General features: G+C 44.1%; 1 protein-coding gene across 2 annotated transcripts in view; it reads right to left on the bottom strand.

Annotated features, from left to right (window-relative positions):
• Positions 1-5,691: 5,691 nt before the first annotated feature.
• The window catches only part of klf7a (Kruppel like factor 7a), a 38,237-nt gene continuing 17,290 nt past the window's right edge, over positions 5,692-26,638 (bottom strand). Inside the window, exons 1-4 of one of the 2 annotated variants that reach the window (XM_056370621.1) lie at positions 22,242-22,442; positions 21,507-22,134; positions 14,026-14,149; positions 5,692-10,028 (exon numbers count right to left, since the gene is read on the bottom strand). In XM_056370621.1, the coding sequence (XP_056226596.1) occupies positions 9,977-10,028; positions 14,026-14,149; positions 21,507-22,134; positions 22,242-22,274 (837 nt within the window). In that variant the 5' untranslated portion in view covers positions 22,275-22,442 and the 3' untranslated portion in view covers positions 5,692-9,976. Of the gene's footprint in view, positions 10,029-14,025; positions 14,150-21,506; positions 22,135-22,241; positions 22,443-26,638 lie in introns of those variants that run through there. The other variant, XM_056370622.1, reaches the window with a different exon arrangement.

Raw genomic sequence — 26,638 nt, forward strand, 5'->3', positions numbered from 1 at the left:
GAGATGTAAAACTACATTGAGATGGTTTTTGGTTCTTAAAACCATAAATATATCTTTTTATATCCTCTTATCAACTCTTCAAATAAGACACTGGAAAGTGTAAAATATGGGACCTTTAAGTGTTCACTATTTGTAGATTGACATATCTCTGTATTAGCTGACAAGTAGCTAGTAGCTACTTTAAAAAAACAGCTACGCAAACTGATTGAGGGAATTATGAATAGCTGGTGCAACCCAATCGTAAGGTTTCTCTTTCACCAACACAAAACCAACTCGGCAAGTCGGTCAAATCCGTCCTTGTTCGTTGTATTGAGGCATTGCAGAGTGATTGCAGCCTCTGGTACGATATGGAGATCTTAAATCTCCACCCATTAAAACTTCACTTGAGATACACTGTTTTCTCCACAGCTGGTTGTAAAGAGAGAAGCATCTGAGTGACTCCGAGGCTGCGTTTTTATAACCGAGACGCTCGCTCTGAGATGCACTCGGCTAATCCCACTCTCCAAGGAGAGAGCTAGGTATTGGCTTTGATGATAGAAATGGATTAAACAGATTACATTAAAGGCCAGTCTAATTGAACCAATCTATCCTGATTCTGCTGCTGTAAGATAAATGATGAGAGGGCCAGATAGTATATATAGGTCGTGTGTTTGTGTGTCTGGCTTGGTGGTTTCTCTGTGGACATCAGCTCGGAAAAATACAGCAAAAGCATTTTTTCCTCATGTGGAAAAGGAAAGAAAATTGTACAATCCTCTCCATGTTTGTGTGTCTGCTATTTATCTGTAGACTGTCCAAATTCATTTCTGCCAATACAATACAAACTCTTACCAATGTATACTATATGCAGGAACATTTCCTGCATGGGCTGAAACATAAAAAAACCCACCAGTACACTTAAAGTGCTGCTAATGCACTAAATTAATTTCATTGTTTCAGTGGAGAATTTTAGGATGGTCTACATGCTGTTTCAAAAGACAAAAATTAATAGGCATAAAATTGAAGGAGAAATAAGGAAAACTTGTAAGGTTATGGCACAGAAAAAAAAAAAAAGATAAAATATACAGTCGTTGAATAGTCAGCTATTGCTCTGCCTCTCCCTGAAGAGTGGCACTTCAAACTAATCAAATTCTCAAAGCTTATGTAAGAACGGCTGACAAAAGAAGCCAATTCTGCGCCAGTACATTCTAATTCATCGCTTTCTCTCAATACAAAAGCACATGTTTTGAGTCTTTATCTTCTATATGATTACCTCTGTGTGTGCGTGCGTGCGTGTGTGTGTGCGTGTACCTGTCCTCCCAGGCAGGCTTGTTATTGACGGTGTCCAGTTGAAGTGAGCATGATAGGGTGACCTTTCTCTCCAACCTTGTTATCAGTGTGATCTCGTTAAGCCGGACTGTTTAATTAGCAGTGGAATGGCAATCAGGGAGGAGCTGGAGACCCCTGTGGTCATAGACACGGATCAATGGTCTTCGGGGAGCCTTTGCACTGCAGCAACAGGGGACATTTACACGTGTGCATACAGGATGCTGATGCATGCTCGCACTTGCATGCAAATATACATGCATGCAAAATTTAGTACTTGGATTTTGTCTCAACATTTGGCTGTTTGTTGTTTTTCATTGCACGGGACATTAGGATGTCACCAATGTAGGTTTTAACGAACCCATATCAATAAAGATATGGGTAAAAATATACTTTATATTTTTTCAAACAAACCTGCCAAAAATCAGTGAATTTAACCATTTGATTCTTACAAATATCTAAGGATCAAGCTTTCAACATTTAGCTTTTAGCACTTTAAGGCTCCACTGATGCCTGTACTTCACCTGCAATATCAGTATGTGAACACCTTAAACCCCAATATATGGTTGTTGAACCTCTCTGACCCTGTGCGATCAAATCATATCCTCCTTTCCACCATAATAGAGGGGACACTGCCAGACTAATATCCCACTTTTATTAAAAGCCGAGTACACTGGCAAACTGATAAAACAAGACTAACCCCGGTTGACATGCACACATGCTTCAGCATGCATGTATACACACACACACACACACACACAAACACACACACACACACACACACACGCACACACACACACACTGAAAAGTGAGCAAACATGTGTGCTTTTAAACTCGCACACTGATACACAAACACTGAGGCAAAGAAATGCGAGGCGGGAGCCAACAGCCGCTGCACCTGGTGAGATCCAAGTGAAAGTGAGAAGCATAAAAAAGAGCTGAACGCTCAGGTCTGTTGATCTATTTTTACCGCAGAGCAGGGGGCAGAGGGAGAGAGAGAGAGAGAGAGAGAGTGAGAGAGAGCGAGCTTCCTGCATAATGCATGGCCCTGTAGAGCAGCAGTGGCTTTTACACTGATGCTCTCTCACAGGGCTTCCAGGTGTCTGCGCTGTCCGTCAAACAGGGAGCGTATCGGAGAGCCAGGTGCTCCCACACGATGCTCTCGTTGATCGCTCTCGGAGCACAAGACCACCGGCCTCTCCAGCTCGCTCCAGACACGCCATCTGACCTGTGCTCTCATTCAAATCTGCCTCCAAACTGTTAGAGAATTCATGTGCTGGAGGACAGGAACAAGTACAGATACATGCACATTGTACACTGCCCCAGTTGGAGCGAGATAGCGCTTTGAAAACAGAGCACTTGTTCATATAGGACAAATGCACGCCATTGTTTCAAAGGTCGTGCGGCCTTTTTATTTCATTTTTAAAAAAACATATTTTTGGGATCTGTGCAGTGGAAACTCATGAATTAAAACTCCCTCTCGTCTCAGGAACAATGCCGCCACAGTTTGGATCCAAATTTAGCCGAGGAACTGTTTCTTTAGGAAGATAAAAACGATGTAATAGCTGCAGTGTGCTATTCATTTGTCCTCTCATAAAATAACAGAATTTTTGTGATTCAGTTTTGTCTATTATTGAGTCCTGAATGTCTTATTTTCTTAAAAGAAGTGAAAACAAAATTCAATCTTGGGGGATATTTCTTTTCCCTGTAACATACTGTCCAGTTGGAATGGAGATAACTTTTAATGGTATACTCTTACAGCACTAAATAAAGGGATTTGGTTTGGGGACAGGCCATCTGAGCATCGCTGAAGGGGGGTTGGGTCGTTGCCGGGCATCACAAGGAGGGAGACTAATGAAAGCTTGATGAGGATGCTTCTCTGAATCCACCAGCATGATTAGGCTTTAATTACCGAGGGCCACCTCGACATATTCCCTATAATTGGAAATACCTAAGCACTTGGCTGCTCATGGCAAGAAACCAAAGAATCCATGTCTCACATGGTCGAGCTTCATTCGCATTTTAGATGAGTTAGCATCGCAACAGGAGATGTTGAGGCGTTCCAGATTGAAGCTTGTCTTTATGGAGATCAGCTGCTAAGTAGTTCTATGTAATCTTAGCAAGGACTTGTCGTTATCACCCGAGTTGGTGGCAGAGTGCACGGACGGTGTGAGCATGGAATGAGATATTGTGAGGGAGGCTTTAAACTTGTAGCTGCTTCCCGGTATGCTGGCGTCTCCACGCTGCCAGATGTGACAATAACATCCCTATATGGCTGCCAAACGCCTACAAGACACCCACAGGCGTTGGCAGCTTCCTTGGTGAAATCTTCTGTTGCACAACCACATGAAGAAAGAAAAAAAAAAGAAGAACAGGCTTTATGTTCTGCTGGTTAAGTGAATCACTGCCTTGCCTAAAGAATCAGTTTTTCTTTCATTACAGTCGCTTCAATTCAGCGCCGTCACCGCTTTTATGCCCTCCTTCAATGGCGTGAGCTACGGCTAAATCGCTGCATGTAAAACAAAGACAACATGTCTGAGGAGTGCTCAGGTGTTTTGGCGCTGAATAGCAGAGCAGAGACAGTAGAAGATTCAAGGGCAAGCTGATAAGCCTGCAGAACAGACTGTAAATTTTGTTACCATTACATATTACATTTTTTTTTTTTTTCGCTTTTAAAGTGAAGGTTGCAAAATCTGAAGCTTTCTGCTCCAAATTTTCACTTGTGCATAGAATAAACAATTTGTACACTTAGTAAAAGCTGCAATCCAAACATATGCATATTTAGAATATCCTACCCAGATAATATCGAGGGATGTTTTAATCCCATTGTCCTACAAGATTTACATAGATGTTATCATTTGATGCAGTTGAGTGGAAGCAACAGAGGGGACGGGGTTACTGAGAACACGAAATCAAGCATTCAACAGCCGTGTTTATCAACTCAGCTTTTCTATTATTTAGATTATTCTGCTTGGGATCCCCGGTGTAATTAGCCGGATGACAAATCCACCTCTTTCCACAGTCTGTCTGTGCATTCATTCTGTTATATTCACCAGCTGTCAAGCTCTGTTAGAAAAGAAGTGGAATGTGTGGAACATGCCTGTGTTGAAGTTTTATTACATGTGTGCTCCGACTCGGTTTAGAGATACATAAACCACAATTACTGTTCATCAGATTATGTCCTAATGTACTTCTGAAACAGTGGTTCCCAACCAGCGGGCTGACAAATCGTCGGATTACCGTTTTCCTCTAGCGGGTGAAATGAAACACTAACTATTGCATGTCCCTCTCAGGGTGAATTGTGCTAACTTGGTCTGGGGCCCTGTCTCCTCTGCAGATGTTTGGCATTAAACCTGCATGAGCGTTTGTGAATGTGAGCGTTAACCTTTGCGACAACATATGGATGTGAATGTGCTCCTCTCTCCGCCGAAACCCATTAAGACCATTTAGCTCGGCTGTGAACTCACATACAGCCTTATTTCCATCACGTGGAGTGAAAATGACGATCGGGAAACGCTCATGGGACGTGCGACCTTTATTGAAAAATGACTCCATCGTTTCTAATTTCATAACGTGTCTCCGGGATTGACGTAGCCGGCGTCGTTAGGTAGATAATATGCGGCTGTCTGTAATTACAGATAAAAGAACATTAAGTTCGACAGATACATGTAAGCTTCTTGATGAGGGTGCCCATTTCAATTAGGGAGCATTAAATGAAACAAAAAACCTTATGGGAGTTTCTCACTGCCAGACCCAAGGAGAATTAATACACTGCATAGGGCCATTTACCAGGGAGTAATTACTCCCTAATTATCCATTAGTTATTCGATTACCCTTTTATCAGCTAGTCATGGTCAAAAGGCAGGAATAGCGGATAAGTCATCACCTTGGTTGGTAACAGATGTAATTAACATGCCGTAGCTCCCTCGGAGGGAGACAGCGAGCGAGTGCATTCAGGCAAAGTGAAGGTATTCTGGCCCATTTTTCCTGTTTGATCAAAAGGAACGATAAATCTTTTTTTTTTTTTTTTTTTTAATTCATCCAAGGGTAGTTTGCTGCAAATGGCACAGAAGAGGATGTAAATTGATTTCCCTGCCCACTTCTTACCGAGCTGGTTTGCACATTTAAGTCTGAAAAACGCAGTGTGAACGCGAACCCTCGGCAGGAGTTAACTCGGGCTCCGCTCTGGTCAGTGAGAATAAAAAGCCAAAAGGGTGTGCGAATGTTCTCCGGGTGCTTATTGTTAGCAAACTGAATGGCCCTGTGATTGAGGCTTGATAAGAAATCAGAAAATATTCAGTGAGAAAGATAGATGATTAGGTGCATATTGTTGCTGAGTGAAGCCACCATTAACAGACCAGCCAAGAACCATGAATACTCCATGCCAAACTGCTTCTACCATTTATTACACATAATTACATTCTTAAATAAAAACGATTCACCGAACAGTTCCTTGCATAGAGATATTACAATACCAATTTAAAAAAGAATTATGAAACAAACCGGTAACAAAAATAAATCTTTCTCATTTTTCCATAATAAAGAACATTATCGTACCCATACATCATAATATACAAATGATAAATTTGAAACACTTTGTACAGCGGAAAGAAAAGGAGAAAGACAACGGAGGAAAAAGGTGGAGAAGGGGGTTAAGGGAGGGAGGGGAAGAGAGGAGGTGATGGTGGTGGAGGATGGGGCCGGGCGGGCGGGTGGGTGGGGGCGGGGCTCGGACAGAGGAGTTGAAAAGGATCATATCTGAGAAAATGGAAGAGAGGGAAGGGGAAGCGATGAGGGAATGCTGGTAGAAAAAGGGGGTGCGTTTGATTTGAAATTCAGACCTAGTGGAAACAGAGGTGGTGTCACACATAGTAATGCGTGCCCCCACCCACCCCACCTCCACACACACACACACACACACACACACACACACACACACACATGCATACACACACACACACCCTCTGCTGAGAGCAAGAGCTGCAGTCTGGATCTCTGACTCTCACAAGGTGGCATGAAAAATGGTGAAAAACACACAAGGAGAACAGAGAAGAAGTGTGTGTGTGTGTGTGTGTGTGTGTGTGTGTGTGTGCATCTGTGAGTATGTATGTTGTTTGATGTTGTGCACACATGTATGAATTTATATGTTTTTTGAGCACGCGCTTATATGTATGAGTCTATGTCTGCATGCATGTAGTTTGTGTAGGTATGTTTGTGTGTCTGTACCGTGTGTGAGTCTATGTAACATGTATGGATGAGCGTGCACACCTGTGCTAGAAAACGGCTACTATACAGACTCTGCGATCAGTGTTTCATCACCCGGGGTCGTCGTGCATGTGGCGTGTAAGCGGACAGAAAACATCAGATATGCAAGTGATATTTCCAAAAATTCAGAGTGCAAATACAAAGAGACGAAGAACACACAGGCACAGCAGAATTGACAATCATTCATTAAGATGACACGAAAACTGAACCGCAACCTTGGCGACAACATGAAACAACCTTTCCAGAAAGCACATTCACATTTGGAAATCCCCCCCCCCCTCCCCCCCACACACTTTATGAGCCTCCCAGCGTACACATACACACACAGAACTATTTTGTTTATGTCAAGTCACGAAGAAGAGTCGGGGACCGGATTTGAAGCGGTCCTGTGATTGGGATATTTCCGCGTCTTGGCTCCTTTAAATCCTCAGCTGTCTATGATTGGTACAGAACATGGAGAAAAAACATAACACTCCAGAGCCGCACATTCCCACACATTCACAACAGTTCAGTTCAACAGGAGAGCGTCCCATTGAAATACTGAAACACACAAGTAGAGCTGCCATTGGTGATACAATTTTAACCCATGGGTTAAACTGCTAGTCTTCATTTTATCTGTCCGCGTTGAGAGTCGGGCTGAGCAGGGAAAACACAAACCCGCTAACCTGCTCTGACATTCCCAATCCGAAATGGATATTTCAAGATCTACGAACCAAATCTGAAATGTTTGTCGCCTGTATGACTTTTATTAATGACAAGTAGTGGATGGATGATGAGTTTTTTTGGTCTCCCGGCAGATAAACTTTGTATCAGTTGGTTTCTATTGTGGTCACTCCTTCCTCTCTTTGCACATAGAGGCCTGTCATCTCGATGCTGAGTGTTATTAATTGTTGTTTTCTGCACATTAAGAAAGAAAGTGTCGATTCAATATCTACCTCCAGAGCTGCAGACAGATATGACTGAGCTGGTCTGCATTCATACTGCAAATTGAAATGTGCCTCTGGTGTACAGAGTGAAATCAATTTTGTGTATCCCTTGCCAAGAAGCAGATTGCCGTGCGCTTCACTTTGCCTCAAAGTATTAAAAAGTAAAGGAATTAACACCTTGATGTAGCTGTGCGCTTGAGTTGAGCCGCAAAATTCACTTGTTTATTAAAGATTCAACACTTTCTGTGTAATGTGGCAAAAAGCAAGATTTTTATGCATCTTTTCTTCTTTTTTTTCTTTCTTCTATCGGACGAGGACCAAGGAGAAATGTTGATTCCGGTTTTGCTGGAGTGTGTATATGTTGCATTGTGTGCATGCGGGTTTCACTCCACTGCAGATTCAAGAGCTAATGGGGCAGTTATCATTGGTGACTGAGCAGATCCGCATCCCCTTCCTAACCTACTTCAGCCACCTGGTGGAAATCTGCGCCCACGACCCCCCCCCCCCCCCCCCAGTAGTCCGGTACGACCTGTAAAATGCCTAAAGCTACCACCTGCGGCTAGCTAGTTACTCTAAGTCCAACCTTTTCGTTTGTAATGTGAAAAACAGAAACTATGAACACAAATGGTGTCTGGTATGATCTTACCAGCCACACTCAAGTGTTTTCACGGGCCCAGCAACATGTACAGACTTACAACAGATACATTCACATTGATCCGCTCTGAGAAGAGCCACCCAAATTGATTGAATTTGTGTCGTGTGTCTTCCTGTGAGGCCTTCCGCGTCCAGCAGGGTAGAAATCTGCATTCAGACGAACATGTAGGGTCAGGAAGTCAGCAGAAATGTTTTTGTTTTTTTTTTTTAGATATGCATAGGGCCAGATTAGAGATGTTGAGTGCTGCTTTTCTCTGAAATGAAGTCTGAGAGCTGCAAAATCGGAAAAAGTTCTGCATGGGTGGTGCGAACAGGGCAAAACCAGAGTCTAGTTCGGTGCCAATCACTCTCAAAGGCCAAAGAGATCATTTCAGGCACCTACAGTAGACATTTGTGGGTTTTTTTTTTTGGCTGCATCCATTTCCAATGTGTTCTTCAATTGTTTTTGTTGAACAAATAGGAGAATCTTTTCTTAGAAACAATATAGCCTTTACATACATAGTGATCTCATTTGCGTTCAGTGTGCTATCGCAGTCAGCTAGCTGCTTGGACTTGTGCATTTGGCTGTCCACGCCCCGTTCGGCGCGTGAAAGCCAGCGTTCGGTGAGTCCCAAACTGTCTCCCAGTTCAAGACGGTGGGGCATTTTTTTTTTTTTTTTTACAAAAAGTTTTGCAAAGAGTCAATTGTGCAACAGTTTTCTAACATAACTCGTAAGAGCCAAGATCCCGGAGAGGAAAAAAACGCCCTCAGGAGCCATCCAGCATCTCTCGAGACGCTCGGCTTCAGCTGACAGTCTGGGAGATGAACAGTCTTTCCCAGAGTAGATTAGTTAGCCTCATCCAGTGGTAGCGCTCAATGGATGGATGTTCATAAAGCAAGCCGGCCCCCTGCATGACCTCAATCAGTCTTCACACTACATCAGTGCAACACACTCCCATCTTCAAGTCTTCGGGAAATCCAATCTAATGCTCCGTTCAAACAAGTGCTCCGATGCCATCGAACCAGAAGGATTTATAAATGGATCCAGTTGGCAGATGTGACAGAGGTCAAATTATTGTCTGTCCTGTATATAAGATAATAAACCCTTTGGCGTATTGTAAAGGCTGAGTGAACGCCAGCTTTCTCGCTTGCTTGCTTATCCTGTGAGATGATGCCGTTAAGCTACTGTCGGAAAAGAACTGCTCTAAGAGGAGGAACTCTTGAATATACAAACAGCAGTTCTGCAGTTAGCACACTAAAATCACTGTACAACTGGTCCAGTCTGGCGTTGGTGTACCTGCTGGCATGTGGAGCACTGCTGCATGACCAGGGCTGGCGTTTTTTTTTTCATTTTTTTTTTCAATTTTTTCTTTTTTTTGGAAGCGTTTCAGCTGATTGCAAAGACTGCAAGGGCGACTGAAACAAAGAGCTGCCAACTACAGGCACGCGGTCCACCATTCATCATGTGACATCCCCTCTGAGACACATACGAAGGGTGGGACGGAGCGTCTGTATCGTCCTCGTGACAAACAGCCCGGAGACATTTGCGAGGTGAGGACGTGTCATAGTGGAATCATGGACCAACTGGTAGAGCACAGATTAAACAGAGCCACTTAGGATGGGTCTGCGTGCTGCGTGTCTGTAGTCAGCGTCCCTGTGTGGTGCCTCTCCCTCCAGCCCAGAATGACCAAACCCAGTGTCTTGACTCCATCCCGCTGTCTCTCTCTCTCTCTCTCTCTCTCTCGCACATCCAAGGTGTTATTTTTCAGTTTTTTTCCCCCTCCTCTCCGCCTCTCCATCCTCTTCCCTCCCCCCTCTCTTCCACTCCCGCTGACCTCTCTCCAGTCCCTCAGATGTGCCTCTTCATGTGTAGCGCCAAGTGATCCGACCGCGAGAAACACCTGCAAACCAAAGAGAGAGAGAGAGAGAGAGAGAGGAACAGAGAACAGCTTGTTAGCTTGTTACCAATGCAGGGGGAAAGAAGTTTGTTTTGTCGATTGAGCTAAATGTTGCTGTTAGCTAGTGAGCGCTGAGCCACTAATGCACACGCAATTAGTATATGTGTAACTAATTCATAATCAGCATTTTCAGAAGCGCTCCTAATGACTTCAGCTGTGCCATGAATAACTAGAGAGCCCGCAGATGGATCTCTTGAAACACTGTGGAGGGAGGAGGAAGAGGAGGAGGAGGAAGAAAAAAAAACAAACAAAAAAACCCAAAAAAACAGCAGTACGCAAAACATGTGCTGTAAAACGATAGCTAAATTAGATGAATCGAAGCCTCTCATCTGAAATCCGGCTCGCACAATTGCCGGGGCGTAGCTGCACGGTGAAAAATGAAATTGCTCTGGAAGCACGCTGGCCTATTTTTTCTTTTTTTTTTTTACGTGAAGGGTTTAAAATGTTTGATTATTTCAATCTGATTGCCGCAAATTGACATAAAGTATGCTTTCAGCTGCTGTTGTGTTTATTCCATGCATGCTTACATACAGATGCAGCCATTATATGAGCCCAACGTTTTCATCACCACTTAGATCAACAGTGTTTCTGTTGCATGCCTGCTGAACTAATATTACAGCTCCGGTCCCAAGAGTGCTTTGCAAATTGTTGCTTTTTCTTTTAGGTAATTGGAAGCTGCGTGTTCTAATGATTAGTGTGTTAAGAAATATTTCAGATGGAGGCTTGTTTTAAAGTTTCCTAAAGTGGTTCGATTTAATAATGTTTAGGAGGGAAAAAGAAACATGACACTTACAAAATTGCTCCTAAATGACTATATTTTCTGACAGAAGATTCAGATGTGTGTGAAATATGAATGAAAAGAAAGTAAGTTTTAGCGTCTGGTTTTAAAAACCACCGCAGGCTCAGGCCGTCATGTGATGCGGGCCTCAGACAAAATCGCAGAATTCGTCTGAAATTGTCATTTTATCGAATGGACACTTGCTTATATTCTTTCCAACAGGCAAACTAGTAATCAGCAATCAATTATCAAATAAAATCCAATTTTCAATAATAAGATTATGCTTTCATTAAGGAAAAGTGTTGAAACATGAGGCCTCAGCTCGAGTCTGACTTCCTCCTCCGCACTTCTGCAACTGTTGATTTTTTGACATCCGTTTCAGATTGGCTCTTTCCACTGAGACAGAGACAACAGTCTAAGATGTCGAGATGAATCAGTGTTTGGCCAAGAGGGGGAGTTACACTGGGATGAGCCAGCAATCATCTGTCTTACTGTCACACCTGCATCTGCGTGTGTGACGGTTTTTGTGTACATGAGTGTGTGCGCGGCAGCAAACACATGTGGTTGGTCGATGACTGGCTCAGGAGGTGTGCGGCGTTCGTGTGTCTGTGTGTGTGCTCTGTCAGACAGATGGTAAAGTATGAGTCACGACTCGGGGGCACGACACCAGCTGGCACACCGTGGGTCTGTCTCCTCCTCCCCTTACTCCCCCACCCTCCCCCTCCCCCTCACCCATCCTCAATCTTCCACCCCGTCTTCTCTGTCTCCCCTGTTTCCCCTCTTCCTTCATCTCAGCAGGGTGGATGTGTGTGTGTGTGTGCGTGTGTGTGTGTTGGGCTGGAGGGGTTGGGCGCCTTGTGACACATGACAGAGGTGGGCCCGAATTAAGGATGTGCCTGCAGGGGGGTGGTCTGGTGGTGGGGGGAGGTGGGAAATCAGGGGTGAGGGGGAGGGAGGGATACTGTATTTACAGTCTGTCCAGCTGAGTCCTGATTAAGTTGACACTGCCTGGCCCTCTGCTCCCTCACACACACATGCACGCACACACACACACACACACACACACACACACACACAACACACACACACACACACACACACACACACACACACACACACACACACACACACACAAACACACACACACACACACACACACACACATTTATCCTCATGCACTGATGACCAAGACACACACTCTTTCATACACATTAAGGCAAAGTACCCCAGGTGAAGAGGGACTTCTTTTTGTCCTCTCATAATGAACCTATGCATGATTCAAGAAGTGACATATTCTCTATTGTGTCTTTCTCTCTAACTGTGATAGATGCTGCACTTTTAAAAGACACATATGCTCATACAGAATACTGCATTAAACATTTTATCACATTGGATGACATCTAGAAAATTTCAGCTTCATGATTATCTGAATACTGTTGTAGTTAAATTTGACATTATTATTATTGACATGGTTTAAATGTAAATAAAAAAAAATTAAAAAAAACCCCAACAAAAACAAAATTACCTTAATAAAATTTAAATAATAGCAAAGTTGTATTATTTTGAGAAAAAATGTATGAAATAAAAAATAAAATTTAAAAAATATATACAAGATATAAATAAAATAAAAATCAAAACAAAATTAAATTAAAAAAATACAAATATTACTTTTTTATGATGCAAAACTTTATGTATATGGCAAAAATACAAATATATATAAACATTTTTTTCTTTTTTTAATGTAGTCGACATGAAATGCAGCAGGAATATAAATGAGAAATGTATCAATATTTTATAAAACTATACATTTTGCAGTATAATACCTTCAAAATGACCTTTTCACCTAAATTTTCACCTGGGGTCCCTTGCCTTAAACACTGCGGGGGCTCTCAAAGACAATATTGCTCAGAGATCCCAGAGGTGTCAGCGAGGGACGGACGGATCACAGACAGAGGGGTGTAATTAAAATAGAAGAAAAGATTTTTGTGTCTCGAGTCAAGCTGATCTTTTTTCTTAGTGAACAAGGGCCACTGAATCCTTGATGAGTTTGTCACAGGAGCCCGGCAAATTAACATTTTGCTGTGCTTCATAATTAACCAGAAGCCAGGGCGACTAATTAAGAAGCAGAGCCGAGTCTTCAAAGTGACAGAGACGTGCACCTCCACACCTCTGACTGAGATTCAGGGGGTCTTTTCTGCTTTGTCGGACGCTATACATGCAGTGTCAACAAAGGTCGGAAAGACAGGACAACAAAGGACGGTTGGCAAATTAGAGAAGAACAGTAAAGACATGAAGCCCCTTACTGAATGATTACATTTTTAAGAATAAAAAAAGAAAAGAAAAAACTGCTCTGCTGGTCAGTTTGTGCTCAAGGACACCTGGTGCTCAGGTCACAGGGATCAGACCAGGAATTTTCCAGTTTACAGGATAGTCACCGATCACTGGGTCAGCCTGAGGCTTTATTTACACTTACACACACACCTGTATTTTGGTTCATGGTGGTTACTGGTCAACAAAGATAAAAAAAAAAAAAAAAAAAAAAAATCATAGTTGAGTAACTAGAAACACAAAAGCTGTCCTTATTAATGGCCTTTGACTTATCTATGAAGCATTTATAAACAATATATTAAGATTAAATGAACTTATAAACCCTTTATAATGATTGTTTTACTACAAAGTCGTGCCCAAAAACTAGAGTTCAAATTAAAATTCCATACCGGTGACATGTGGTGGTGCTAATGAGTACTAAAGCCATTTTACACTTCTGTCCACGTGTGAAAGCAGCCTCCAAATCAGGGCCGCGTATCACCATGTGAGAAGATTCACTATTAATATGCTGCACAGGAGCCTGATGTGGGCATAGAACAGGATGAGCATCCTATGGATCCCATTGAAAGACTGAGCAGGTTGGGTCTTGCGTGTGTTGCAGAGGAAGCATGCATTAGTAATCCTGCCAGCACACTTCTAAACTGGGTCAGTACCAAACACGTTTGGGTGTGTTACCAGCGTCTTGTAGCAGTTCTTCACTAAACCAAACTGTGTACAAAACACAATAGGAAATGTAGCCTGCTGTGCAAGTGGAAGTACTTCAAATAAGCCTTGGAAAATGGAAGAAAAACATATAAGGCAGAGGAAAGGAGGGTGAGTTGTGTTTTGACAGACCTGTCACAGTGGTTGCACTTAAAAGGCTTGGCGCCGGTGTGTTTGCGGTAGTGCCTCGTCAGCTCGTCGCTCCGGGCGAATCGCCACTCGCAGCCCTCCCACGAGCACTTGTACGGTTTCTCACCTGGGGAATGAAAGCAACAACAAAAAAAACAAAACAAAAAAATAAGCACCTGTTTCATCGACCAATCACACGCATGTTTGTCTTCTGTGGTCTTGCAAAATAAAAAATTTCGTAGCACTGGTGTGAAATCATGAATACAAATATTTGGAGCCTTCAAGTTGATGTTGCAAATTTCAGAGGTTTTCTTTAAAGGATTGCATCTTGTATGTTTTTTGATTTCATTGCAGTGGAAAGAGAGCGAAGCAATGTTTAACACTGGGAGCTCCCACTGGTCTCCAATCTTGCTGAACATACAGAAGAAGAGTGGAGGGCAGAGAGGGAAAAGTGGAGTAGGAGAGAAGTGCTGCAGAAGTGGATTAAGGCAGAGGAGGCTGCAGATATGCCGGCAGGGGAAGGGGTGGGGTGGGGTGGGGTGGGTTGGGGTGGGCGGAGGGGTAGCGATAATTAGGCCAGTCACACGGCATAATGGCAAGGAAGCCACAATCTGCCAGCTGCGTCCGGCTCCGTACATGTCACCTGCATCAGTCACATCCCATCTGGACCGCTGGCTCGTGGTTGAATGCAGACACACTGACACACTGACCAGCTCTGCTTGAGTGGCTTTGGCACAAAAAGTGGCTTAATTTGTTGAATGTGATTATCAAAAGGAACACAATCGATGGCTCAACAGCTTTGTGAGAGAGGAGAGTGCTTGAACAAAGACAGCAGTGGTTTGGAGCCATTAGCTGCATCAGCTGTTGAAGAAATCTGCCAATTGTGTGCAGATTTGTTGAGATGGGGCAGAAGCTTAAAAAAAAAAAAATCAATAACGTATACAGTGTTTTTCTGTTCCAATTAAAGGTAGATTTCTGTGTTTTTAGTGTGTTAAATGCCACTACAACTATCATGAAGTAAAATTTAATGCCAAAGTTTCACGACAAGCCGGGGCAAATGAGAAAACAACACAAATCTCTTGACATATGACCCGCAGCGTCGCATTGTCCGTGGAGTGTACTCGGCGAGCAGCCATGTTACAGAGCGCTCCATTAGCAGGAATCGTGTAAGGTTTGGTGGTGAGAAACAGAGGAGCATGAGGTTACAGCTGTGATGAAGTGATAAATGAACAAGTGAGAAAAGAGTGACTTCCACTCAGCGATCATGATCGTAGCAACAACAACAACAACAACAACAACAACAAAAACACCAATAGTGAATACAAACTGATGACACTTCAGTATCACTTAAGATTCATTGACACTAAAAGAATTTAATTCAGATAAAATAATATTCATGGCAGGTAAACCCTGTTCAGTAAACATGTTTGTGTTAATAAAAAAAAGATGCAGTTTAAGTCCCTTTAGTTTAGAGAAATTATCCAGGTCCCCTTCAAAAACCATCCATGCATGTCCCCATTGTGGACCTGTATCCCTCCATCCTGCCTCACTTCCCAGAAACCTCCAGAACAGCAGGTCTGGGCCATCCGGCTCTGGCCAATGAGATTCCCGGGAGGCAGGGATGCCTGATTGTGTTGCCTAGCAACGGCAGCGAGGGGGTGGGGTGTATATGTGTGTGTGTGTGTGTGTGTGTGTGTGTGTGAGAAGGAAGGGGGTGGGGGGGTGCTGAAACATGAGGAGGCAGTAGTCAGTGCAGCCGGCTGGATCTGGCAACGGCACGCCGCCATGCCACCGGCCAATTACCGAGCACGCTGGTAGAGCACGGAGGCAGTTGCCTAGCGACGGTAACTGTAGAGCTGTACTGGGCAATAGGTGGGAGGGAGGGAGAGAGGGAGTGGGGGAGATGGCCGTGGTGGTAGTAGTGATGGTGGTGTGGTGGGGGGGGGGGCACTAAGAGACCAGAGCCTGCAGCTGTACATAACCACTCAGCTACCGACTCCTCCAACGATATGCTGCCCTCCGTCGCCTAGCAACAGAACCCCTCCACCCCCCTCCTCTGCTCTCCTCTCCCTCTCACAGGTACATACTCGCCTTCTTAAACACACACACACACACACACACACACACTCACAGTGGACTGGAACTTTTATAACACAATGCTACAATACGACTGATTGGCATCTTAAAATGGCAATCAGTCACCTAATCCACTGGATTAGCCCAAACTCAGCAGCATAATCTGATTACGCTCTGTGACTTTTGGATTACTTTGCCTGTAAAACATATAATGTAGATTATGAGGCTAAGTGGATTATTTCCTCTGATTTAAAGAATCAGGATTTTGGACGGTGCCGCTGTTGAAAACCATTATTTACTCTGCATTATTGAACACGATTCCCATTAGCTGACACTATTCACTCACTGCAGACAAAAATGACGAGCAATCAAAAAGCTTTTCCCTCTGAAAATGTTTTTACTTTTTTTTTTTTGTGCTACAGTAATCAAATAAGCAATCACATATTCCTCATCTGTAATCTGATAACTCGGTGTTTCCTGAGTCACTGTAATCCCATTATGTGTAATCTGTTACTTCCGAATGCTCTCATGCACACACGCACGCACGCGCTCACTCCAGCCTCTCAGGTGCCAGCGTTGAAGTTAATTGCATTCCCTCCATTAGTTGGGAGCTGGGGCTGGGCATCCGGGTCTCAGAGGTCATTAGAGAGGCTCTTGGAGAACGCTTTATAGGCTCCTGCCTGCAACCAGCACTGACGAGGAGCGAGAGGGAGAGGAGGAGAGAAACAGGTTACGAGGGGAGGATGACAGATGGGAGAACGGATGGAGGACTAAAGTGTGTTAGAGAGAGGAAGGGCTGAAAGATGAATGTCTTTATATCCTAAGTGAAAATTTCAAAACAGCAAATTATTTATTACTATTTATAATAGCTGATTCAATTGTAATTATTGATTGTAACGTTCATAGTTATAATAACCAATATGACTTTCCAGCCTTTTCCGCTTATACAATCATTAAAAATAACTGCACTTTTAAATGTCAGGATTAAATCTGAATGAAATTGAGGAATGGCAAGAATTACATTAATTTAACACGTGGACTAAATTGTTTACTTTTTCTAACTTCAGCAAGACACAGTGTTGTATTATATGATCCAGATAGAAGGTGTGTAGAAGGTGTGACGCCTTAAAATGACACCTTCTTGTTCCAAACCGTGAGCATTAATCTGCTGCTGAAAACAGCCTCTTCTCCTGGCTGCAGGGATTTGCCCCCCCCCTTTCAGCCACAAGAGTATTAGTAAGGTCCAACACTGATGCTGGGCGATAAAGCCTGGCCTGCAGTTGGTATTTCAGTTTAATCCAGAAAGGTGCTGGATGAGGTCGAGGTGAAGTGAGGACAGGAAAGTTCTTGCACACCAAAACTGGGAAAACAAGGAGGGGCCTTCCCCAAACTGTTGAAACAAAGTTGGAATTGTATGCAGTCTGATTGCATGATGCTTTAACTGGAATTAAGCGGCAAAGCAAAGCATTGCTGTTAGACGTTTTCATCAAATTGTTCAGCCCTTAGAGAGAGAGAGAGAGAGAGAGAGAGAGAGGCGCACAAAAGAGCAGAGTGATAAAATAAGAGCTTGAGAGAGAGCCATACATTCACATACACAGACATATTACGAAAACACTGATATACAACGAAAGGAGGAGAGAGCTAGAGAGAAAGATTAGAAACACGGGAAGAGTGAGGGAGCAAGATGGATATGAGAAACAGAGAGAGAGAGAGAGAGAGAGAGAGAGAGAGAGAGAGAGAAAGAGAGAGAGAAGGCAGAATAGCTCAACAGTCCTCGTGTTTTACCCGTTCCCTCACCCTGCCCAAAATCTAATTGTACCATTCCTTATCTGCCATAAGCCTATTCACAAAAAGCTCTACAGGGCACTGTCATTTCAACTCAGCCCGTCTAATTCCAGATTAAATCGTAGCCTTTTCTCCGTCGGTAATTTATGGAAATAACAACTAAGAAAAAGAGGATTTGAGTAATGACATCTTTAAACTTGTCAGGATAATGGCTCACTGAATGGGGGAGCCTGTGGCACTGCTGTCTTTTTGCTGAAGAGGGTCGCTCTACTGTACCTCCCCCATTCCCGTCCTCCGTCTTCATCTCCTCTTTGTTTCACTCCACGTCAGTCTCTCCTCTTCCTCTGCCTTCTTCTCTAGCTTTTCTGTTTTCTTTTGTCATCTGATGTCGACACCCCCCCCCCCTTCATGATCCTACCTCCCCGGTATGAATAACAAGACAGATGTTCTGTGGGTAGATGCTTTTATCCAAAGCACCTTAAGTGACAATGATTAGCTCATGGAGGAAGGGTTCCTCCAGGAGATGAGCCCATTATGGTGCTATATGTAGCGTTATTAAATCATTATCATATCAATTTTCAAATGTTCCTGGATACTGAAAGAACGGATGCCTCATTATCTTACAACTACAATAGTTGATATTTAGATCTGGCAAGGACTATCCTCAGTTTTCTCACTTACACTAGTGCATTCAGACGCACAGTGCAATATAATCCTGCAATTAGTCGATTATTTGATGAGTCAAAGAAAATGCATACAGTAGCTACCTTTCTCTAACATTTGACAAAATGATTATCAATTGATTACCTGGAATAAAAAAAAAATCTAAATAGAAAGAAAGAGAGAAAACCAGTCTAAGAGTCAAGAGTGGTGCTTTGAGCTACATGCATTGTAAGAGGCTGGGGCTGATGGGAAAGCAATTGTTTGTGCAGGTATTTGGTTCAAACCAAGGCACAGGACAGTATTGACGTTTTGTCAGAGTCAGTATGAGTGATCTTTAGGGGAACATGAATTTCTGTGTCAAAATTCACAGAGATATGTCCAATAGCTTTTGAGGTATTTCACTTTGGGTTGATGTGGTCCAGGTCACAAGTTGTCACCTTGGTACTAGCCTCCAATATATCTAGTTATATACAATCAAATGACAATACAAAATACAGCATAACCTCAATGTCATAATTTATATTCTTTTGGTGATTTCAACGCTTCTGTGCTTAATAAATCCCGACAGGGGATACATATGAGTGTCTGTTTTAGTCTTCCTGTAAAACCCCATGCTTGTATTATGAGTGGACTCCATCAGTGGCACTGGTCTCCCCGAGCTAGCCCAGTTGGCATGGCGTTTAATCACAGGGGCTGTATACACGCCACACTGGGCAAATCAATGATCGCGTGTCTGTGCCCTTTGTTCCAGTCGGGCTGACGCCTAAACCTGTGGTGTGCACCACCGAGGGTGTGATCACACATACAGCGTGTCATCATCATCCTGAACATGCAGACATTGACAAGTTGACTTTCTTCAAATTCACCCCCCACCCCCGCCCCTCCTAAAAAAATACAAGTGAACCAGAGCTGGTAAGCAAGTCACATGTGGCGTCAGTGTTCTGTCAAACAAATAGTGCCGGGGTTTAGATGGAGGGGAGCAAAGAAATCTAATTTTAGTGGCTGTAACTTCATTTAGCATGATGGATGCTGTTTGCTGTAGCTCCACCACTTAAAACATGTAAAGAAACAGCTATACATTAGCATCTGTCCAGATGGCAGTCCACCACACATTTAATTTGTTATTCCAGGCCTTCCATGCATGAGCAATGGCTGCTGATCAGGTGTCAATATTCATCTCATTATACCCCTGAATGCCTCTTTCAGAGGGGGGGGTGGGGATCTACATTTTCAGCCCAATTATTTCCAGCATTGTTTAAAAAAGACATTGTTCCCACCTCCTGAACAAAACCAAAACAGGAAACGTTCAAGACTTCCCAATAAACCCTCCAAACATGTTTAGTGTGAACACAACCTGGTAAAAGGCTGCTGAAGCCTAACTCTGCTACTTAATGACAGACACTGACAACAAAATTTTTTTTCCCACTTTCATTTTTGGAATAAGCATACAAATAGTTTCCCTCATGATTAAAACGCACTGCTTTATTCACAGTGCGTTTCTCTTGTCTTTAAATGATCTTTTTTATTACTGCCGTCTCTAACCTCGGATTGAGAAGCACTGACCTAGACTTACAGAACACATAGAGGACGGGAGGGCCTGAAATAAACCGGGGAAATGGTGGCCTATCCAGGTCAATCCATCCATCACTGTGCAGTTACTCAGACGGAGGACAGCTCCCCGACAGGGGTCTGAGTGGTTTGGGATTGAGATGGAAGAGCGGGAGAGTTATAGCTCCTGAACCCATCCCCCCTTTCCTTCTTGAGAAGAACCTTGACAAGGAGGACCGGTCCTGGTTTGGCACAGAGAAGTACTTAGGTAGAGAGAGGGGGGATAAGAGAGGTGGGTTTTCTTAAATCATCACATTTTTATCTGACATGGTGGTATTTCCATATGGCACAGAGGGGACTGGGTTTTAAGTCTGTTCCGTGATTACAGAGCTGTTTCTTTTAACATTTCTTATCACTTTATGTGCATTTTGTACGTGTTCCAAGAATGTGGAGCAGGTGGATTTTCCTCAATTATAAGTGAGGTTATCTAGGAATTCAGAAAACCAGACTAGCTGGATGGATGGATAGATGGATGGATAGAGTACTCAAATTGAACACAGAGAGATAAAAAAAAAAAAAGGTTGATACCAGTCTATTCTGAAAACAGCGCACATTTCTTCTCTCTTATCTGTCTTGTGGAAAAGTGCTTACACTGTTTATTTCCCGTCATACACCAAAAGAATAATCCATAAGCAAACTGTCCACCATAGTATAGAAACTTGAAGAAAAACCACTGCTATAAGAAAAAAACATCAAACGCAAAAAAAAGAAAAGAAAAGAAAAAGAGCAGGAGTGCATCTAACTCTAGTCAAAGTCCAGTGAGTAGGAACAGTCTGCACACCAAGATTGATAGGAAGCTTTTTCAGTTGCAGTCTTTCAGTTTCTGTGTGACACTCCGGCTCTGCCCTCTCCAGCGTGCAACAGCCATTTAGCTTCAGGATTGAGTCTTTTTTAACCTGTCACCAACAATGAGCGTCAATCAATTTCATTACCAGCAGGTGCAGTAAGTTGCTACCTCTGGTGACAAAGGCGTCCTCAGAGCTGCCTTGTTAAAAAAAGTCACTTAAGGCCACTTACTGACATTACACCTGAAAAGTGCAGCGATTCATCTGCTTATGTTCATACGTTATATTTAAATCGTGTGACCTTGCGTCTTTACACAGCTCCACGTTTACACAAGTTCATTTACATTAATGTGAACTGTGTGGGCAATTCCACTCAAGTATATCAAACCTGTCCTGAATCTAAATGACTATTGTACATTGAACTGTGCATTTTATTCCCAATGCTGATCATGCATTAGAATTAAAATGGCATTCTGACTATTAGCTGAGCAAAAAATACAATTACTGCTTCAGCTTCATCCAGAAATGATCAATCTGTGTGCAAACTCCTTCATGACTGTTTCTCACCTGTGTGTGTCCTCTGATGGGCCTTTAGGTGGGAGCTCTTGGTGTACACCTTCCTGCAGCCGTTGAACTGACAGCGGTGAATCCTCTTCTTGTTCTCTGGTAGCTCCCCAACCCCGATCACACACGCAGCCCCTTCCTCTTCATCCTTCACCCGCACAGGGAGGGCATGCGCTGCCACCAACCGGGCCGCGCTGAGCCCCACCTTCCTGGCCACCAGCTTCAGGGTGAGCGTCCCATCGGCCGAGGCCGTCAGCGTCTGGTTGGGCTTGACGAGGTGGCGGCCCAGTTCCGGTGACGACGGGGGTGTCAGGGAGGTGACGGCGCTCAGCTGGGCCTGGTGGACTCCCTCCATGCCTTCTACGTTTTCCAGCCCCTGGCTTTTGGGTTTGAGGTCCCTTTTCATTGCACCAGTGGAGGGGATGTTCTTCCGCGTTGGGCAGAGGATCACTGGAGGTGGGCTGGGAGGCTCGGGGAGGCTGGGCAGGCTGGGCAGCAGAGCATCCGTCAGCTCTTCCTCGCCATCCTCCTTCAGGTAGGCCGGGGTTAGGAGACCATCCAGGTCTTGGTCGAAGAGTTCGGACAGACGCTTGGGCTCCGTCTGCAGATAGCGCTCCAGTTCTAGGCAGGTCTGTAAGAGAGAGAGAGAGAGAGAGAGTGGGAGAAAAGACTCTATTTACATTCAGCTCAGGCAAGTTCACACATTTGGGCAACTGCACTGAAAATACCCATCCTCACTCTCAAATCCCACTTGACCATTTCTACAGCCATCAGATCATCCGATACGCCTTCACACGCTGTGGAGAGAAAATCTGCATGGTGCCATCCCCTCACCCAGACAGGCAACTTAGCAGCTCTGCCAGCTGTCACATGTGCACACGCACAGATAGCCTCCAAGACAGCCCGGATTACCTGGCAGCTCCAGCAAGACGCCTGATTACACACTGATTGATTGCAACCGCTGTAGCGCGGAACGAAAGCGAGGCGAGTGGATAGCAAGAGGAGAAGTCCTAAACTGCAGAGAACTCCTATCAAACAGCATTTTATAGAGCTTTGACAAGCCATGTGTGCACCGGCTTCCACTGAGCCAAGATAGGAAGATTTATTCAGCTGTAGTTATGGTCTGCTTCATCCCTATTATTCCAAACACCTCTCCCCGCAGAGGGCAAATAAAAGACTGCATCCCCGATTTGTGTGAACTGGCATCCTGAGGAGTCTATTACTTTGCAACAAGCTGGCAAGGTTCTGAATGGGAGGGAAAGAGATGCTCCATGTCCAAGGATGATGCTATTATGTTTGAATGGACGGCGCCAGTTTGATCCCAGGGATCGTTGTGTTTCGCTTGTAGCCACTAACCCGTTTTGACAGCTGAGATGGAGGCTAGCGGCTCCACTGGGCGCGTGCTACTCGCCACTTCATTTGTGTGTAAATAGGCACTGACAGACAGAGTAGCTAGTTCCATTATCAGGAATAAGGTTGTACAGACTGAACACATCAGAGACATTTACAATCTTACAACCCTCCCTCCTTCCCTTGTTTGCACCTTCTAAAAATAAAACCGCACATTTTTTCTTTTTTGGAGTTGGCGGGGGGCGGGGGCGTCTGTTGCTAAGGGAGTGTGATTTCGCCTCTAAGTCGTCTTCTTCTTCCAGGAACAAAAAGGGCTTTGGAGTTGTTTCTTGACTGTTTACAGTATTTGCATACTGACATCAAATTAAAAAGCTGCTCGAGACCACATCTACAGTGAGAAGTGAAGATAATGTGTTGTGCCTCCTCCCTCTGCTGCACACCTACATGTTTTCTTTTTTTTTCCTCCTTTAAAAAAGAACTTTCATGCACTGTCTGAGAGGTCTCTACTGTTTCCTTGATTGCTGCAGCCAGTGAATCGTGAATTAAATGAGAGGGTTTTTTTTTTTTTTTTTTCCGTTTCTTTATTCTTTCATTCAGAGCTAAATTAAATATTGAGGGCGTCGAGACATGATGAAGGGAATAGCATGCACTCCTCCATGAGGTGCGGACAAAAACACTCTTTTCACTGTTTGCAACCCATCCAGCAGCTCTCGCACCCCCCCACACACACACACACACCACTCTCCTTCTCACTCATTTTCACCATTACCTTTCTCTTTCTGCTTTCACCCCCTATCGATTCCACCAAAATCACCCCCCCCATCTTTACTTTTCATTGTGGTCTCCTCCTCTCCCAAGGTGAGGACTAATTATCCACTAAAACCAACCAGTTGAAGGGGACTTTATTCAGCAAAACGCTGAGGACTGCACACCAAGGTGAGTGCGTGTGTGTGTGTGAGGTAGAGATAGTTCAAGAGAGCGGAAAAGAGGATAGAAACGGATAAGTGAGAGGTGGGGGGGGTGAGTAGAAGGAGGAGGAGAGTGATGGAGGGGCAAGGTGAAGGAGAGAGGAGAGGGAGACAGAGCGAAGGAAGGTCTTGACTTCATTTTCTCAGTGGGGGGTGAATCCTTTTTGGAAGTGTGACATTTGGCGTAACAGGATCCTGTCAGCGGGCAAACCACGGGCCACACACACACACACACACACACACACACACACACACACACACACACAGAAAAAGGTTCATGCACACTAAATGTTAGGTTACGACCCACAGTGATGTGCTAGGAAGTGCTCAGGTGTCAGCTGTGACACAACAAGACGGAGGGTGTGTGAGGAGCATGCGTGTGTGTGTGTGTGTTCATGCATGCATACTGTACTCATGAGTGTGTGCACATGTGTGCATTTACAGAATATGGGATGTTTGACAAAGTAAGATGGATGAAAGAGGCTGCAGGTGAGGGGGTGGGGTGGGGGTGGCAGGTATGACAAGCTTATAGTGCGCTCTTTCTCTCCATCCTTCTTTCTTACCATCACTCCATCAAGCCCCCCCCCAAACCCCCTTCCTTACTCCCCCCTCCTCCCCCAGGTGGTGACATTAACATTGTTAGAGGGAAGGTCATGCAGTTGATCAGCGATTCCTGTGTGTGTAGTGTGGGTGTATTGTATGTAATGTATGTGGCTGCATGTAATTATGCTAGTTTGTGCGTGTGTGTGTGCACATAATTTTGCTAGCGCACGTGTATGTGTGAGCAGCATAATTATGCCGCTCTGTGTGAATTACGCAGCTCTTGTGTGTGTGTTCGTGCGAACACCCACACACATGCATAAACACTTCTATTCGCCGCTCTCGTGGGCTTAAGTGAACGCGCAACTTGCATGTGTGTTTGTGTAGGCAAGGAATCAAGAGCCAAATCGTTGCACAATAGCCAAGATAAAGGAGCGCTAAGGGCCCGCTTCAACCCTGTTTGGACAAACGCCGATTTGGACAGGCAGAACTGGCTCTGCACAAAGCCAGGGATCCATTTCCTAAAAGGCTTTCGGGATGATTCCTTCACGCAAACCAGGATAAGCTGGAGGAATCCAGCAGCTGTTCCAGCAGCAGCACCTCCACCTTCAAGCCTGAGAAATATCCAGGGTGGTGGGGTGACGTGGGACTCTGCTCCAACCCAGATTCAAGCATCTCTCCCGAGCGAGACAGTGAGTCGTCACAGCAGGTGTGTCCCGCTAAGCTGTGACAGAGTGACAACAGGCCAGCAGCACCCTGAAACGGAGCCAGCTAAATGGAATTCAGCCCGTGCTTTTCCTACTGTGACACATCGTTGATAAAAAAACAAAACAAAGCGCCTATCAAGATCAATCCAGAGGTGTTGGCTGTACGAAACTGATTTTGACCTTTTAGTCCATCACAAGTCACTTTCAGGTTATATCAGGTGATGTCTCATATAAAGGATTGATCAGTGCAGCTGAACTAAATAAGGTCAGAGTTGAAACTCAGGTCTGACTGCAGTGCTGAGGTATAAAATCCAAGCTGCAGCACTCCTGCAAAGTAGGGATTATTGTCCTCTCCATAAGATTAAGATTAGTGTGACCCTGCTGGCTGCACTGCATCATTTTTGATTTATCGTCACTTAAGGGTTGCAACTAATTTCATTATCAATTAAAGTGCCAACATCCTTTTGATTAATGAGTTGATCTTGTCGCCTATAAATATAAGAAAACTGTGATTTCCCCGAGGCCAAGGTGACAACACATTACAGTGAAAAAGAAACCCACATACTTCAGATGCTCGAACCTACAAATGCTGATTATTTTTTGCTTTGAATTAACGGGCTGAATTAATTAAGCAATTATCAAAGTAGTTGGCTAAACTCTTAACATGGTTCATTTCACTGAAGTTTGTTCTCAGTTGATTACCTCGATGGTTTTCAGCTCTCAAGTACATTAAAAATACATCCGTTTGATTGGTTTGGCTGCAGTTTGATAAATACAGTGCAAATGATAAATCGGCAACAAGGAAAGCTTTTCAAATAATGAGAATGAGATGCATGGGACCCAGGCCTTTTCTCTACACACCGCATTTCCATACTCATACATAAAGAATCACGTTAGAAAAGCACGTCTGGACATAAAAGCATGGCAAAACCATAAACTCAGCCACAGAAAAGTGACATAGGGTGAAGGTTAGAGTCAGGTCACAGTGTCTCAGCTTAGGTCAAATCACTTGAATCTTGTCCTCTTCACCCCATCCCCTCTTTGTCCCTTTTACTCCAGTAGAAACCCATACACATTAAAAAAAAAAAAAAAAAAAGCCAATAAAAAGGGAAAAGAGACAAATGCACTTTGTATCACGCACACACACACACACATACACACACACTGGAGCATGCATGCTGAACACACCTAGGGTTAGTGAGGCTTAAAATACAGCAGGTGTGACAAATACACGCTGATCACACGACGTGCTTCTCACAAAGTCAAACAGGCTGAGAGCTGCGAACCATTCACTTTTCACTTCTACTTTTCATTCTACTGATTTCCAAGTAAAAGTCTTACTCTCTCTCTCTCTTTCTGCTCCTCTCCGTCTCACCCTCTCCTCCCCTTCTTCCACGGGGGCCCTCGGCCTGGCAGCTGATCCTCTCTCCCCCACGTCACCTCCCCTCACATTTGGCCTGCGCCGAGCCGCCTGCCATCACCATCAAAGCGCAGGCTGCCTCCCAACTGTTAGCACCCCACTACGTCGCTAATAAAAAGCCTGGGTTATAAATATGAACAGAGGAGCATG

The sequence above is a fragment of the Seriola aureovittata genome, chromosome 24 (assembly GCF_021018895.1).
Source record: "Seriola aureovittata isolate HTS-2021-v1 ecotype China chromosome 24, ASM2101889v1, whole genome shotgun sequence".
In the NCBI taxonomy this organism is placed as follows: Eukaryota; Metazoa; Chordata; class Actinopteri; order Carangiformes; family Carangidae; genus Seriola; species Seriola aureovittata.